The sequence below is a fragment of the Nannobrachium achirus genome (genome assembly GCF_963921795.1).
Source record: "Nannobrachium achirus genome assembly, chromosome: 2".
NCBI lineage: Eukaryota > Metazoa > Chordata > Actinopteri > Myctophiformes > Myctophidae > Nannobrachium > Nannobrachium achirus.
Genome location: NC_137811.1, coordinates 22,623,834 through 22,641,515, shown reverse-complemented (window position 1 = coordinate 22,641,515; position 17,682 = coordinate 22,623,834). Strand labels below are relative to the sequence as shown.

General features: G+C 40.1%; 1 protein-coding gene across 1 annotated transcript in view; it reads left to right on the top strand.

Annotated features, from left to right (window-relative positions):
- deptor (DEP domain containing MTOR-interacting protein) overlaps positions 1 to 17,682 on the top strand; it is a 61,129-nt gene that overhangs the window by 11,496 nt on the left and 31,951 nt on the right. Inside the window, exon 5 of the mRNA XM_080753235.1 lies at positions 13,580 to 13,758. Coding sequence (XP_080609361.1) covers positions 13,580 to 13,758 — 179 coding nt within the window. The remainder of the gene's footprint in view (positions 1 to 13,579; positions 13,759 to 17,682) is intronic.

Genomic DNA, 17,682 nt, shown 5'->3' with positions numbered 1-17,682 from the left:
CCTTTTACCAATTATAGAGGGTTTAGGTGTTACCGGATATGCAAGTAGGCAAATAAAAGGTGAATTGATCCCAGTGCATGATGGAGGACGATATCACGATAAATTAAATCTCCACGATATGATTATCGTGAGTGTTTTTTTTTTTTATCACGATAAACGATAATATCGCTTATCGTCCCATCCCTAATGCACACACACTGACACTAGTCTGTGACAAGGCTGGAAGCCATTTCTATTTCGTGTTTAATATGTACAGGTATGTACTCATTGTACCATACTTTTGAGATTAAGCAACGCTATTATTCACTAGGCACACACAATATGCTAAAGCACTGGCCTCACAAGTCAGTAAATACAGAGCACAAGGGGAAACAACTGTGCTGTGATTCGTTGATCCATGTCAGCTTATTTGCAAGGTCTACTTTAATTTCAGTGGATTATTGCTGTTTTACAGCACTGCCTCAGGGCAAACTTTAGTCCTCTTCTGTCATGAAACTGCTGTTCCATGACGAGCGCTGTCTGTTACTGGTGAACAACCTTGTTCTGCAGTTGTTATACAAATGTCTTTATTAACCACCTAAGCCTTACATAGGCTAATACTTGTATTGTATAACAAATAGCAAATTAACAAAACAAAAATAGCCCATCTACAGGCTCTCAACACGTTGTGAGCTTGTGGATCTACAGTACTAATTTCCTTATGTAATTTAATGACGTGCCCAACATCGGGACACCATGTTTGAAAGTGGAGAAACGTACAATTTGATCAGATCATGTGTAACGGAGGTGAACCGAACCTCCCCACCCGGCTTGGAACCCGGGTCTCCCGCGTGAAAGTCCAATATCTTAACCATTACTCCAAAGGGATATCCCTATGGAACGAGGATAGTGGGGGTCCCTGGACTCCCTGTTTTATCTCTCTCTCAGCTAAGGGGTCCTTTGCCTGAAAACATTGAAGACCCCTGTTATAATTATTCTTATATTGACTGGTTCAGGAAAAGGACATGATAACAAGTAGGGAGCTCTGGTCTCAGTCAGTGATTGGTAACTCATGTGTTAGCAGGTGGTAGAGAACAACACTAATGTGTTTTTGTTTGTTCCCATCACAGTGTTTTTTTTTTCACAGCAGGAATCAATCCCCCTAATTGTTTGTACAGAAAGAGAAAAGTCAACCTTGTTTAGTACCTTTTAAAGTATTCTTCTGTTCCATTTTCTCCTTTCTCCCACTCTAATCTTGTCTCCCTTCATTCCTTACTCATCTCTCTTGTGCTCAGTTTCCTGAAACTCTTCTTTGTAGCATTTTGACCTAGAAGGTTGTAGTTCCGTGTAAGAAGTAATCAATACAGCAATGTACTGTAGATATAATCTGTAAAAGTAAAAGTCCGGAATAAAAAAAAGAAACTTGATTAAAAGTACAAAAGTATTAGTAACGAAATGTACTTATGCAGAATGTCCCATTTCAAGTTTCTAAATGGATACAAATATTTTGAAAATAGCAGATCTACAAGCTCACAATGCGTCCCATTGCAACGCATTATGAGCTTGTAGATCGGCTATTTTCAAATGGCCGAAATGTATGTGTGTGTTGAAGTGATTAATGTATGTTAATAATAATCCAAATCTACAAAGTACTGTAAATAGTAGTAACTAAAGTTTTCAAATGATTGTAGTTGAGTCAAAGTACAATATTTGCTGCTAAGATGTAGTGGATTAGAAGTAATAGTATTGAAAGTAAAAATACCTCAACATTTGAGTACAGTACTTGTAGTAAATGTAATTAGTTACTTTACACCCCTGGTTTGCGCGCTTCAGCCAGCAGTAAAGCCCTTTGCACACAGGACAGTTGCGTTTTTTTCGTTTGCGGCATGAATAAAACGCATTGGATTTGGTGTGCAATGCTGTGTGGAATCGGCGCTGCGGATCCAAAAAGGAGTCATAAAAGGAGTGATGATTTTTTTACCGCAAGCGACAAGACGCACGAATCGAACTGGTTTCGATCGAGAAAAAAACGCACGGCGGCAGCAACTCGTCGCACGGCTAATTCGGAGCCGGTGTGCATGAGGTCATAGAGAATCATTGTTTTCTTTTCAAAAAATGTTATTGTCCGTTTTAAGGGCTTAAGTTGGTTGAAAGGCTCGTCGATGCTCAACAGGGACAACTTGCATCAGAGAGAATACAACGTCCTCAGAGTCAAACAGGACAGTTTGACTAGTCTGAAGAAGACCAAAGGTATTATTATTCTCTCAGAGGTTGGAGTTCCTTAGGTCAGTGGTCCTCAACCTTTTCAGGCCGCGACCCCCAAAATAATCATATTTTACCTGGGGACCCCCCCCCCCCCCTGACGAGCACTAAGAGTTGAGGCATTATATTTTGTATAACACGGTTCTATTGTGAAAATATCAGATCTACATGCTCACAACGCCTTGTGACTTGTGAGCATGTAGATCAGCTATTTTCACAATTTCTGCTTCTAATATTATTAGACCATTTGGCCAAGGTTTAATTTGTCATTTAGAGGTATTAAAAAGTCCTTAAATTGTCACTTTAGAAATGTGCAGATACCCCCTATACACTTAAACGTTATGTTAGTTTGTTTACTGTTGAGCAAGAAAACAATGTTGCACATTAAGTTAATCATCTGGGGACCCCCCAAAATAATTTGCGGACCCCCCCTAGGGGTCCCAACCCACAGGTTGAGAACCACTGCCTTAGGTTACGGTATATTGTTTCCTTGCACTCTGTACATTTTTTAGAAAATCTAGGAAGCACATGCACACAAATAGTGGTGCACTTATTCTCTGCCTCTGTAGCCAGCCAAAAGCATTCAAACACATAAACACATTGGCCTCTACAGTAGTTTGACGTCAGTGCAATGACACTCTCTGCCGGTAACTGCCCGTTGCAGTGTTCCAGACAGCTGCTGATGGGTTCTCTCATCAGTGCAGAGATTCCCAACTGTTATGAGACCTAAACCATGTTCCTAATTTGTGGGTGTGTCAGCAATATTCCGCTGGCAATGTGCAAGTTTGACTGATTAGTCCCTATGACAGCCATACGGAACCAGCAATAAACATTACATCTCTCTTCCCCTTTTATTTGGATAACCATGTCAACTGGATATGGTGCACTAATCAAAGATATACATTTTTGGGGGGGAAAGGCAAAAAAGGAAGAAAAAATACAGTATTCTTGAAGCCTCTATTAGTATACTGTAGCTGTTCTACCTATCACACAAACTCCCTCCTTCTCTGTGAAATACATCTTTTATTTATTTTGATTTATTTTCTGTTCTGATAACAGAATAATATATGTACTGTATACTGTACACATGCATAGTATACTACTTCCTTCCTTGGAAAGGTGACAAATAGATGTTGTGCCGGCAAAACCTAGAAACCCTAGGTGGGCTTATGAGAGAACCTCACCGTTTACATTACTGTATGTCAATGTATTAACTTTATTAACTTATTAACTCGCTCTCCTTAGCACTCTTATACGCACGCACGCACGCACGCACGCACGCACACACACACACACACACACACACACACACACACACCCACACACACAGTGTTTGTGTCGCTTGTGGCGGTTAGTGTTGCGAAAGAGGAAGACGTTGTCCAGGTGGAGACATCTGTCATCTCAGCACCAGAGCTGTGAGCTTATGTAATCACCATAAGCAAACCAGGACACATGCACACGCACACACGCACACGCACACACACACACACACACACACACACACGCACGCACGCGCGCACACACACACACACAGCTATACAGCTATCTCTCGTACAGTACAGTAGTTGCTCACGTACTGTATAAAATAAGTGTACTGGATCTCACAGAGTTGCTTTGTAATACTCCTGCTCAAGTACTGTAAGTAAGTACAATCTGAGGTACTTTTACCTTACTGGAGTATTTCCAATGTTCTGTTCTTTTACTTCTACTCCACTACATCTCAAAGGCAAATGTTGTACTCTTACTCCACTACATTTATTTTAGAACATTATAGTTACTTTATAGATTTTGATTATTATTATTATAAAACATACATGAACCAATTGAGCCCTATAGGAACCGTACTTGGCTATTTGAAAATAGCTGATCTACGAGTTCACAATGTGTTGCGATGCCACACATTGTGAGCTTGTAGATCGGCTGTTTTCAATGGATTTGCATACAATTTTATACGATTTGTATATGAAATAGGACATTCTGCATAATGTGTGCTTTTTACTTTTAAGTACATTTTTATACCAATACTTTTGTACTTTTACTCAAGTACATTTTGAATTCCGAACTTTTACTTGTAACAGTCTACACTGCAGTATTGATACTTTTACTTAAACATTAAGTAAAAGTAAGCATTTTGAGTAATGTGTCCACCACTGCCTGCAATATGAGACAGAAGCATCCCCCATACTGCTGTCTCTTGACATGTGTTGAGCTCTGTCAACACTTGCATTTATTGAATTGGTTTAGATGTAATCTTAACTGCCAGTAGACATACAGTACAGTACAGTACGGTACAGTTGGCCCTGGTGCTTCTGAATTGAAGCCATAGAGTTGTGGTTGCTTCCTGCCCTAAAAATAAGAACGTGTACAAAACTGTGATTGTTACAGTTACTGTAATAAACAGGTAAAACTGGTTACACTAATATAGATGCATTGTGCAAGAGTACACAGATTTCCTTTTGTCTATTTTTATCCATTTGTAACTTAGAGTGTATGAATATTTTTCATTTGAGAGTTGAGACTATTGTGCCTCTTGTTATCTTGGATGTAACTATATATTCAGATAGTAGGCCATCACAAAGGTGTGTATATAAAACATTATCCAAGTTTTACATTTGTACAAAGTGGAATTGACCCTGATAAAATGGGCTACTGTATGAACACTGTTCATCTTCAATCCGTCACGGACAGTTCTTTGGTGTTGTGTCTTTCTCTGTAACCTCTTTGAGAAATTCCAAGAATGTGTCTTTCTAGATCTAGACCTTAGTCTGTGGAGGACTCCAATGTTTTGTTGTTTTATGTCATATCCGTACTTGGCTGTCCCTCAAAGCATGGAATGGCTTTTGATCTAAATATATCGTATACATAAACTATTTACATACACACACGCACACACCACACCACACTTCAACCATCCGTCACCACCAGAGACCTTTCCTGTACAGTATGTCAAAGACCCTTCCTGTGCCATGAATAAATATGACACGCAAGGACACGACACACGCATATACTGTACACACACAACCCATACCAATTGATCTGTTCTTATGAGGGCGGCGGATACATTAATGAGGTGACTTATAGTCAGTCAGTCACACACACACACACACACACACACACACACACACACATGTGCATGCACTCGCGCGCGCGCGCGCGCGCGCACATACACACACACACACTCTGATAAACAAAACTCACCGAGAATTTATATTTGTTTTTACAGACGTTTCTTAGCAACAAAGGTTGGTCAAAGAGAACAATGCTTCACAACCTTTTATGATGAACTGTTGAAGGTCAAAATATATTTGAAAGCGTTGTTCAGCTGTGTGTGAGTGCGTGCTCGTGTGAGAGAAAACAACTGTGAATGTGTACTTTCTGTATGTTTGTGTGACTCACTTTGTTGCTAACCAGCCCTGTGTGTGTTTTTAGGCCTCTCTCATGAAAACAACAGATTCAGACTGCCGTCCTTCCACTTCCAGAGTGGCGCTTACTGTAGCTAGCTTTCCATAAAGCCTCAATAAACGTAAATTGCACAAAAGGCCTCAAATTGAAAAAGAAAAGGGTAGCGTTTAGGCGCTCCCTCTAGCTCCAATTTAGACCACGTGGGGAGATAAGGCGGCTGTTTTGGTCAGAGAACCACTTAAACCCCAGGGGTCTATACTTGTCTAGGTCTTCACTTTTTTTTACACCAGATATATTCACAGACAAAAATAGCTGATCTACGAGCTCTTAAAGTGTCAGGACATACTAGTTTGAGGTTGTAGAGCTGCTATTTGTTTGCGCCGGAATGGGAACGCTAGGGTTAAGGTATTTCATCTTGACCCAGCACTATAAAAGTTAATGAAAACATGTTGCTGAGTGATGTTCTTGCTGCAATATTAACTTGTGTAATGAAAACAAGTTAATGCAGTTAATGAACCTTCATCAGAGTTAGTATTTGAGATTTGCTCTGGCCATTAAGTATAATAGCAGCTATATTCATTTTATTTGGTGGCAAGACTTTAGACCATTGTACCTCTTGTTAATTCAAATGTATGGAAGGTTTAGTTTTTTACTATATATTTATTTTTGCAGGGAGTGGGCCATCACCAAGGAATGTATCTGTAGCATTAGACACAGCTGGAGTACAGTTAATGCCTGCTTAATGCTTAGCTTCCCGGCCTGCTTGTGATTAGCGCTTCCATATGGCGTTGCTGTCAGGTGGAAACCTTGTATGTCCAAAACCGTTTTCATAATTATTTGAAAAACAATCCATTAAGACCTGGAATTATTTTATACTTTAGCTATTGAAATATAGCAGATATACAAGCTCTGCTATTTTTGAAAAATCTTGAAAGTTTGTGCAAATCTTAAATATAAATATTAAATATGTATTTTTGAAGCAAACTTTTGTAACTCAAATCTTTGCTTCTGGGGGTCCCTGAAACCCCCATATGGACATGGGGTCCGCGTCCATACATATCATTTTGGGGGTCCTTGACAGACATGAAAAGGTTTGAGAACCACTGATTAAACATACGTTTTGCAAAAACTTTAGAAGGATTTAGAAGCCTTGGGTCTTAATGGGTTAATGGTATAAATGTAAATATGGAGATACAAGGTTTCTCTGTGCCAGCTGAAGACTGATGGAAAGTGCTGAGTATGTAAGACTAGAAAGTGTAGATAATAATAATTTAAAACTGCTTACTGAAATGCTTAAAGAAACAACTCTCTTTAGACCATATTTTACATTTCTCTCTGACCAACTAGGTTATCTCTGTGTCATTCATTCATTCTGTTGTAGTTTGTGTAAGCTGCATAAAGTAGATAACTTCTTAACTTTGCGTGTGACCAGAACCTAACAACAAGTCGAATAAAGTTTAATGTTGACATACTCCGGTTTGAAAATATGCCTCATCATCATAGATTAAATTGCTGAGCTATGGGCGAGGTGGGGTTCAACCTTATGTTTTGCACATGCTATGCTTTGAATTGTAACAGCATGGCATTGTGGTTAGTTAGAGTGTCTTCCCTGGTACTTGGAGGTTGGGGTTCAATGACTGCTTGACTCATATTAAAGACTATAAAAATGTTACTACCCTCCCTGCTTGGCACTCCACATCTAGGGCTGTACTGGGAGTAAGTATGACATACTAGTGTCATGTCCATACTCATAGGGGTGTAGTGTACTTGTACTTCAAGTTGCCTCACGCTACGGAAACAGGAGATAGTCTCCTGGCTATGGAAATGGCTTGGAATGCATAGGTTGGATAATTTGGATGAGGTATAGTCATGTCTTTTCCCTGATCAGACGTTTGATCTTTGATTTCAACCCTACATTCTTTTGTTTATTCGTTTATATGGATACATTTGGCCTTCATTTTGCACAGCGAAGGACTGAACTATATTTAATTGCTTGATTCTAAGCCAGGGGTTTTGTTTTTGTTTTCCCCTTTCTCTAGATAATGATTATCATCCTGTGTTTGCTATTCTTGGAGATCATTTTGTTCACATCAAAGTGCAATTTTCTCAGAATACAGTCTCCTCTCTTACACTCTCTCAATTAGGCTCAGTATAAAAATATGAGATATTACACTCACTGTAGACTGTAGCTCCAGACCCAAAAGTGGAATTAGACGTTTGCTCGGGACCGAGCTTATAGATCGGCTAGTTTCACTACTTCTTAAATATTTGTTTTAGGAATTTCTTTTTTGGTATTTATTTTATTATTTAGATTGGAAGAAAATACAGTACATTACAACCATATTTGCTTTATTTTACTTTTACATGTCTGAAAGACTTCAGCACTCCTGGGTATGTGCTGTGTGTACACTTGATCACAGGATTCTTTTAATTGTGGGCTCGCCTGTAACAGGCGAGCACACTTTAGATGTTGTCATTATTTATTTATTTATTTATCTAGTAAGTAGACGGGATTTTCGGTTCCTTTCTACTCCTACATACTTAGTGAGAAAATGAAAATAAAAATATCAATGTGTTCAGCTTACAGTGGGGAAGTGTGCTATTACTTTTTACAGCAATCGGCCAAATGGTGGCGCTGTAGGAAGCCTTCGAAAGTGCGATCTTTGAACAGGTATAGCTCATGCTGTGTTATACATACAGTCATGAAACCTGTATACACTTATGCGTCTCCTCATGCCGAACAACTTTTACCCTCTAACTTTTGACCTCTGACCTTTAGGTCTCCCACAATTCGGAATTATATGAAAAACAGTAAAAATCTATCTCCTCCTGGGATTTTCGCGTCAAGTGCACAAAACTTTTTTCACATGAACTTTGAACCTATATCTACACAGGCTATGTGGTGAGAAGTTTGTACGTTAAATAATGATTTTTTAATAATTCAATAAATATTGCGGTTTTATGCAAATTATTCTTCTGCCTCTAAATCATGCATGCAAAGTTACACGTTCATGGCATTTGGCAAAGATGTGGAGGGTTAGTCAAAGTATCACTGAAACCAATTTTATTCCAATCGGCCAAAGGGGGGCGCTATACGAAGCGTTTGAAAATTCAAACTTCAAACGGGCATAAGTCATGACTCGTTTCGTTTGAAGACATGCAACTTGTTACACGCGTGCTTTGACTCAAGCGGAAGACATCTGTGTCGTTGTTAAGTAAGCTCCGCCCTTCGATTTTCCGCCACTTTGAGCAGTTTGTAAAACGCGTAAACCCGCTTTTATTCTGGAATTTTCGCGTCACGTGCACAAAACATTTTTTTACATGAACTTTGGACCGATATCTAAAGATCTGTCAGATCGGATTTCTTTAACATTGAAACATGCTTTTTTAAATAATTCAAACAATATTGCATTTTTATGCAAATTATTCTTCTGCCTCTAAAACATACAAGCAAAGTCACATTTTCATGACAAAATAGTGTAGAGGGTTAGTTCAAATATCACTGAAACCAATCTTACCCCAAATGGCCAAAGGGGGGCGCTATATAATTTTGAGCAGTTTGTAAAACGCTTAAACCCGTTTTTATTCTAGGATTTTTTTGGCAATTTGCATGAAACATTCTACACGCAATCTAAGGACCTTTATCTAACATGCCTATGAAGTGCACACAAAAAAATTATAAAATAATAATAATAAATATAGCTGCAAGCAGCGATAAAGTGTCCAAAGCCAAAAACACCTCAAATCATGAACACAGCCTGGGATGTGCGTGAAATCTTGCAAGCACATTCCCAATAGGTCAAGGAACAGATACCAACCTTCTCACATTGGCCTGTTATAGCGCCACCAGCGGGTCAACTTTTGCACAACACATTTTTGGAACAAAATGGACCAATCTTTGACGTCAGTAACGTCAAAGAGAGCACTGCCTGCGATCTTGACATTTTGTGCTTTTATAGCCATTGTTTTCCGGCTTGAAGCGAGCCCACAATTGTTTCGAAGGAACAATATTTTTCTAGTTATTAAAAGCTGTCTATAATTCTTTCCCCCAGCCCTTTGTAGACGAATTGTAGCATGTGTGGCCGGGTTCCCAATAGAAGTAGGCTTGCAACAAAATAATGTTGTGTCTCATGATCCTTTTTTGGGGAAGAATCTATAAAATATATTTAGTTATTATTAATGCAACTAATGCAATAGTTCTTAATACAATATGAATAATCATTTTTAATACAACCCGATGACAATAGCAGCACTGCAAATGATAGAAATGCAATATTTTAGCCCCTTATTTTCTCACATGAGCACCAACAGCCAATGAAGCAGTCAGAGGAGGCGCACCTGCATCTCGAAGTTCTTGATCCAACAATGTTTTTGTTTTTAATATACAACAGTGTTCTATAGTTTTTAATACTATGTATTATAGTCAGTACAACTATGTATACTATTTAGTTCTTACAACTAGCCTAATAGAACTACTGCATGTACATAGTGCTGCTTGCTAATACAGCCATGTTTTACAGTTTTTAATGCACTTATATTTTAGTTCTCAATAGAACTGCATGCATTAGTTAATAGTATACCAGGTACTGTATAAGTTTACAGTTTACAGATTACAGTTTAGGCATTTAGCAGACGCTTTTAATCCAAAGCGACTTACAATAAGCAGGTAATACATCACTATAATAAACAAGATAATATGTCAGTACATCAACAGCAATATAACAAATGCAAATGAATATACATCTAGAAAACAATATAATCAGTCAAGAAAAAAAAGGTTCTAAAAAACCTAAAAACAAATGCTAACTAGCTTCATGTATGGTAATTGAGTGTTACAGTAGTGCTAAGGGTTTAGGTGGAGTCTGAAAAGGTGAGTATTCAGTCCACGGCGAAAGCTAGCGAGTGAGTCCGATGTTCTAAGTGCGACAGGGAGTTTATTCTACAACTTTGGGGCCAGGAGGGCAAACTGTCTCGGACGAGTGGATTTTTGCCCTGGAGTTTTTAGCGAGGGTTCTGTCAGCATCCCTGTGTTGGCTGATCTAAGTGAACGGGTGGGGGTGTAGGGGTTGATCAGGTTTTGGAGGTATGGAGGAGCCATATATAAGTGTACCATATATAAGTGTACTGACTTGGAAGTGTCTACATACTGTCTGTCAGCTGCACCTGTTTTGAGTTCTGGAACATTCGTCAAGCCATACAAAGGAGGCTTATGTTATGATGTGTGTGAAGCAAGGATTTGAATCACAGGGCCATCATCGTCAATCAAGATTAAATAGGACAGCAGAAGGCCATATTTACTGTACAGAACTACACAAGACTACCGTGTTTTGTTCTAAGCCCATTATCCATTGACCTTTACTTAAACTATGGGGAGCCATATTTACTGTCTTGGTCAATTGAATAACCTGCTAGAGACTTTCCATTGCCAAACACTGATACCAAGCCATGTGAGGGGTAAATGTCTACAGCCCTGAAGGGCAACGTACGGTCCACTGAGTTTAATCGCTGATAAGACATAGACACAGAGCAGAGACTGACAAAACAGACCAGGCTTAATGTCAACCCAGATGGAGCTTTTGATACACTGCAGAAGCCGGTTAATTATACTCTGAGAGTGTATGAAAGATTGAACAAGATATTTTGTTTGGAACGGCTTACTTGCTTAACTTTGCACCCCAAATGTGAAATGTATTCTCTCATCACAAAACGAGTTACTGTGCACAGAACAGAACCTGGCAAAATGTGATGTGATTCAAATATCGTTGTTGTCGGGTGGAAACCTTGTATGTCCAAAACCGTTTTGTATTCATGATTTTAAAATGATTTAAGATAGTGAAAACAGCCAATCTACAAGCACACAACGCCTCGCACCGCGAGGCATTGTGTGCTTGTAGATCTGCTGTTTTCACTACCTTTGTGCGACAGTCTTGTATGATGAAGCAGTGCTTTACTTTACAAAAAAACTTACACATTTGAAACTTGGAGATACGTGGTTTCTGCCCGACAGTGACAAATATGCTAGTATTGTCTTGGACTGATTGATGATTACGGATTTCAGTCAAATTAATCACTCAATATATGCCCACAATACTTGTAAAATACATTGCGACATTGCCTCTTGTGTATTAACAATACTGTATGTGTTCATTCAGTCCTGACAGATGTTATTAGAGCCATTGGCTCTGCTGATGGAAAGCAGCCATGAGGATATAGACATGTGCCACAGCCTTAATAACTGTTACAGTACATCCTTGACAGTACAAGCTTGAACTTGCTCAAGTAGGGCTCATTGTTTTATGTTTTGGACATGTACACGCTAGCGTCTGCTTATTTCAAGATCGACTTATAGAATAGAATAGAACAGAATAGAACAGAATATACTTTATTGACAATGCACAGGTCCATACGAATTCTTGGAGCACAGCTCCCAGGGTCAGCATTTAAAAAATCACACCAGTGTGAACTGAGCGGTGGTGTCAGTTCATTTCAAGGGTGTGTGTGTGTGTGTGTGTGTGTGTGTGTGTGTGTGTGTGTGTGTGTGTGTGTGTGTGTGTGTGTTTGTGTGTTTGTGTGCGTGCGTGCGTGCGTGCACGCGTATGGATGCGATATCTAATGCCACCCAGCTGTGTTCTAGTGACCTGGCTTCATATGGTCCCTGTTTGGCAGACTGGACAGACACTCTTGAGAATTGAAGTGTTGATTTTGACTGCAACATTTTAAGTACCAGTTTTATTCAGTCTTTATCAATTTTAGTCAACTAAATCTACAGTTGATTTAGTCGACTAAATGCCTTGATTTATACTCAGCTGTGTGTCGTGCTGTGACACGTGAGCTGAGCTACGTGTCGTGCTGTGACACGTGAGCTTGTAGAGTGGCTATTCTCGAAGAGTGACACCTGCACACAACCAAGCATACAATGACTTGTCTTTTAGTTCTACTGGATCTCTTTTCCACTAGTCCCTCCGGACCCTCCCTAACATTTTAAGGGTCATTCCCACGCAAGATAAAGATACAAAATATTGTTCTCAATTTAAGTGGATGTTAGCGTCCACACTGGACACTACCATCCACTCCCATCCACTTCAGTTGAGAACAATATTTTTTATCTTTATCCTGCCCGGTGGGAATGACTCTTAAGTCTAGTTTTTATTTGTTGACAAAATTATAAGTGTATTTAGCTTTAGTTTTAGTCATCATAGCTTAGTTTTTATTTAGTTTTCGTTGGTGAAAAAAATGTAGGTGACCCAAAAAAAAAGTCATAATTTAGTCTGCTGTGTGTGAATGAAATGCGTGGGCTGCAAATGTTTCATTAACTTAATTACACAGTCACATCCAGTCAAACGTGTCTAAGTCATTTTGTAGCTTAATGTTTATCCGGTACTGTGACATGGCTCATTTAGTAAGCTCTGACAAAACCCCCTGAGTCCACAAGCAACTGGAGGAAATATCAAAAGGATGTTGACTTGCAAATACACTCTGGGATGTCATGAACACAGTTGTTCACTCTCAACATTGATTATGTTATCTTCAAGTGCTTGCTGATGAAAATGTTTGAATATTTTTTGAAACACAAACCTTGTGTGAGGTTTCTTGGTACACACTATTTTCAGATGGGGGTCCGCGGCCCCAAATGTATATAGATTTGGGGGTCCTTGACGTGAAAAAGCTTGAGAACCACTGCTTAAAACCATTAAAACCGGGAAAGCATCTGTTCTTTTCTGCGTTGGTTATTCAAAAACAGCAGATGTACAAGCTCGTAGCGCCTCGCCTCGTGCCACGCTGCAAGCTTGTACATCTGCTATCTTTGAGCATATTTTAAAGTGTTAAATAATTTTCATTTACGAGAAAGTTTGAGAACCACTGATTTAGAAGGCATTTGTAGAATCGTCATTTTCACCTAATGTGAGAATGTGTCTCGTCTGCTTTCTCCTCATAGGCTGATGAACACAGAGAACAGCCTATCGCAGACCAGGGAGGAGGAGGGCGTGGCCTTTGAGCGGACCGTGGTGGCTTCGGAGTTCATCGATTGGCTCATTCAGGAGGGCGAGATGGCGACGCGGGAGGAGGCGGAGCATCTGGGGCGAAGGCTACTGGAACACGGCATCATCCAGCATGGTAAGGGGAGGGGCTTGGAGCAGTGGTTTTCAACCGTTTTCACGTCAATGCCCCACCAGCCCTAAAAACTAAGCTCCAAACAGCCTAATTAGGCTAACTAATTAGGGTCCTGCTTAAACTTCCCTACCAGACTCACCTCACCGCTACTCACCAGTTAAGAGTGGGGTGGCTCAGAGTAGATGACAGAGTACAGCAACTTGCAATGGGCCTGGTGTACAAGATACACTACACCACTAAGATACCATGTACCATGCAAAATACTTTATAAAGGTTAAGGATGTCCATAATTACAACACCAGAGGCAGCGCCACAGATCACGTTCAACCCAGAGTCACCTCAAAGAAAGGGTCAAACTCGTTCTTCTGCTCTTCTGTATACCAGAACATTTTGGAACGCCTTACCGAAGGCATTAAAGGAGTTTGGATCACTAGCATCCTTTAAAATCGCCTGAAAAACCACTTACAGGCAGCAGCCATTCGCAACTGGTAAAAACAAACAACCCAGCCCTACCCTCCCCTGACCCCTCTTTGTATTTACCTACTGTATGATGTTTTTGTTTTTTTTTCTTTAATTGTTTCCCCCTTTTTTCCTGACTATATCTACTGCATAGTACTGTGTTCTATCCGTCTGTCATTCAATGTTATATGAGATACTTAAATGGTTTCCTATGGAAATAAGCGTAGTCTTTTCTAGGATCTCCTTTTAGTAGACCTTGTACCAGTGAACTGTACCGTCATGAAACTGTACTTTTTCCTATGCGAACTTCTTCTAATAAAGTCTTCAATCAATCAATCAATCAAACCCCATGGAGACTTGAGTTCCTGGATATTTTTTTATTTATTTTGTCACATTCCTAAGCAAATCATCGAGGCTCTTTGTGTCTCCATAGGGAGCCACTGCTGGTCATCAAATTATTGACTTATTAGGAATGCGACAAAAACTAAACAATATCCATGAAGTCATGGGGATAGTAATCGATTTTGTGGGGTAAACTATCTCTTTAATCTATTTCTTTTATCTATTGATTTGTTTTTCAAAAGACAAAATATAAAATGAGAGAACAATTTTATTTTAAATAGATCTGCAACGTTTGAAGATAATGCACATGTGTAGTATTGCCTTCAGCAGATGGGAGCCTTGGTAACTGCGACAAAATCAATTCAAGGGAATTGATATGTGTAATTACAAAACGGTGAGCGGGGTATAATCAATAGAACAAGAAGAGAGTTGTTACTTGAGCGCACGGATGACAAGACTGAGGATACATTCTATACTGATGGGAGAGAGAGAAACAGAGAGAGAGAGATGGTCGGCCATGTGACCTAGCGGCTAGCGCACATTGAAAGGGTCCTCTTGTCCTCCCCCTTTCTCGTCCCCTTCTGCTTGATCCGCCACCATGATGGCACAGTCCCCAGGGGCGTCACAAGGGAGGGGGGGGGGGGGAAGTGGGACTGAGTTACTAGGGCCCAAGGTGGAGGGGCTTTATAGTTATTTAGCTATAAACAGCAGATAGCAGATAAACAAGCTCACAGCGCTGCTATTTTTTTGAAAAGTCATGAAAATGTGTGCAAATCTTTGAATATATGTCTTTTTTTGAAGCGAACATTTGTAACTCAAATTTTGCTTCTGGGGGGTCCCTGGAACTAATATTTTGAGATGGGGGTCTGTGGCCAAATACATTCCTTCGCATGAAAATTTTTGAGCACCACTGACATAGAAGTACAAAATGTGAGTGAATCCTTGCACCCAGGGCCCAGACCCATTTGGTGCGACACCCCTGACAGTCCCACCATCTGTTCTGTTCAGTCTTCCTCCCCCTTCATCTCTGTCTCCTCCATCTCCTTCCATCCATCCATCCATCCATCCATCCATCCATCCTGCCTGCCTGGTCGCACTGACTTCAGAGACAATTATATCCCATTATATCAATATTGTAAAAAGCTTAATTACGCTAAAGTGATGTAATCTTCTGAACTTACCTGACTGTGCCAATATTTTCCTTCCCTTTACCCACATTGCATAGTTATTATATGAGGCAGGCATTACTTACTGTATGATTTTCTTGTTGGTTTTTTATCTCATTGTTGTGACCATAGGACGCATTTATAATGCAGATCCTGTGCGTGCGTGTGTGTCAGTCACAGTGCGCAACACCTCATCCCAGCTCAGCGGAAGGACATAGATGACCTGTTCTGACACCACAATGATGTTGCAAATTAATTCCGTCCTTGGCCCTTTTATGCCCATACAGTATATGGAGATCCCTGATGTCATCAATATTAAGCCCATATCTGGGAATGCCCGCCCATATATGGACATATCGTGTCTGTCTCATGTAGTCTGACATCAAACATCTATGATGTCAGACGTCAGTAATCTCCATATTTGGGAAAATATGGCTACATTTTGGCCAACTTAAACAACCAACAAGGTCTGTGATTTTTTTTTTGGTCAAAGTTGAAAGTTGAAACTTTTGGAAAGTTCCCATTCCAAAGCCCCAGCGCTCGTCCAGCAGTCTGCTGTCACCCAGGCAGATGTGTGCAGGTGTGCCCGCGGGCAGGTGTGCCCATGTGCACGTGCCCATGTGCGGTGTCTTACTGGTGTACATGTGTGGTGTCTTACTGGTGTACATGTGCAGTGTCTTACTGGTGTACATGTGTGGTGTCTTACTGGTGTACATGTGTGGTGTCTTACTGGTGTACATGTGTGGTGTCTTACTGGTGTACATGTGCGGTGTCTTACTGGTGTACATGTGCGGTGTCTTACTGGTGTACATGTGTGGTGTCTTACTGGTGTACATGTGTGGTGTCTTACTGGTGTACATGTGCGGTGTCTTACTGGTGTACATGTGCGGTGTCTTACTGGTGTACATGTGTGGTGTCTTACTGGTGTACATGTGTGGTGTCTTACTGGTGTACATGTGCGGTGTCTTACTGGTGTACATGTGCGGTGTCTTACTGGTGTACATGTGCGGTGTCTTACTGGTGTACATGTGCGGTGTCTTACTGGTGTACATGTGTGGTGTCTTACTGGTGTACATGTGTGGTGTCTTACTGGTGTACATGTGTGGTGTCTTACTGGTGTACATGTGCGGTGTCTTACTGGTGTACATGTGTGGTGTCTTACTGGTGTACATGTGTGGTGTCTTACTGGTGTACATGTGCGGTGTCTTACTGGTGTACATGCCTGAACTTTCATTTAGTTTCACTCCATTATTCAGTCTGAAAGCCCTTCCTACTGCAGCCGTTTCTGGAATGGGTGTTGTCTTCGGCAATTGGTTAACCCCCTAAATATCAATATTTCGGTCAAAGATATTGTGGTATTTGTTTTCGTCGACATTGCCCATAAAATAGGTGTCATTATGTATATGACTTGCCCAAAATAGGGACACCAGGTTGAAAGTTGTTAAAGCCTAATTTATTCTTTAGCCCTTGATGCAATAAGTAATTGTCAAGCTAATACCGGTAATGTATGTCATGTCGGTTGTCTCTACATTTCTGTTAATGTTTTTTTTTTTTTTTTTTTTTTTTGACTGAGGCTTTCTGCATCATCTTTATGTACTTCTAGTTGTCCTCCTGAACATGGAGTGTTGTGTTTCAAAAAGGAATGAAAACCACTTTTCATTTTAATTTGCGAAAGTCTATATATCTTTGGAATGAAGTTGATCCATGCCAGTCTGTTATAACAGTGGTTCTCAACCTTTTCAGGCCGCGACCCCCAAAATAATATTTTAACTGGGGACCCCCCCCTCCCACCCTGACGAGCACTAAGAGTTGAGGATTTACATTTTGTCTAACACGGTTCTATTGTGAAAATAGAAGATCTACATGCTCACAACACCTTGCTTTTTCACAATTTCTGCCTCTAATATTTGACAATTTGGCCAATGTTTAATTTGTCATTTTAGAGGTATTAAAAAGTCCA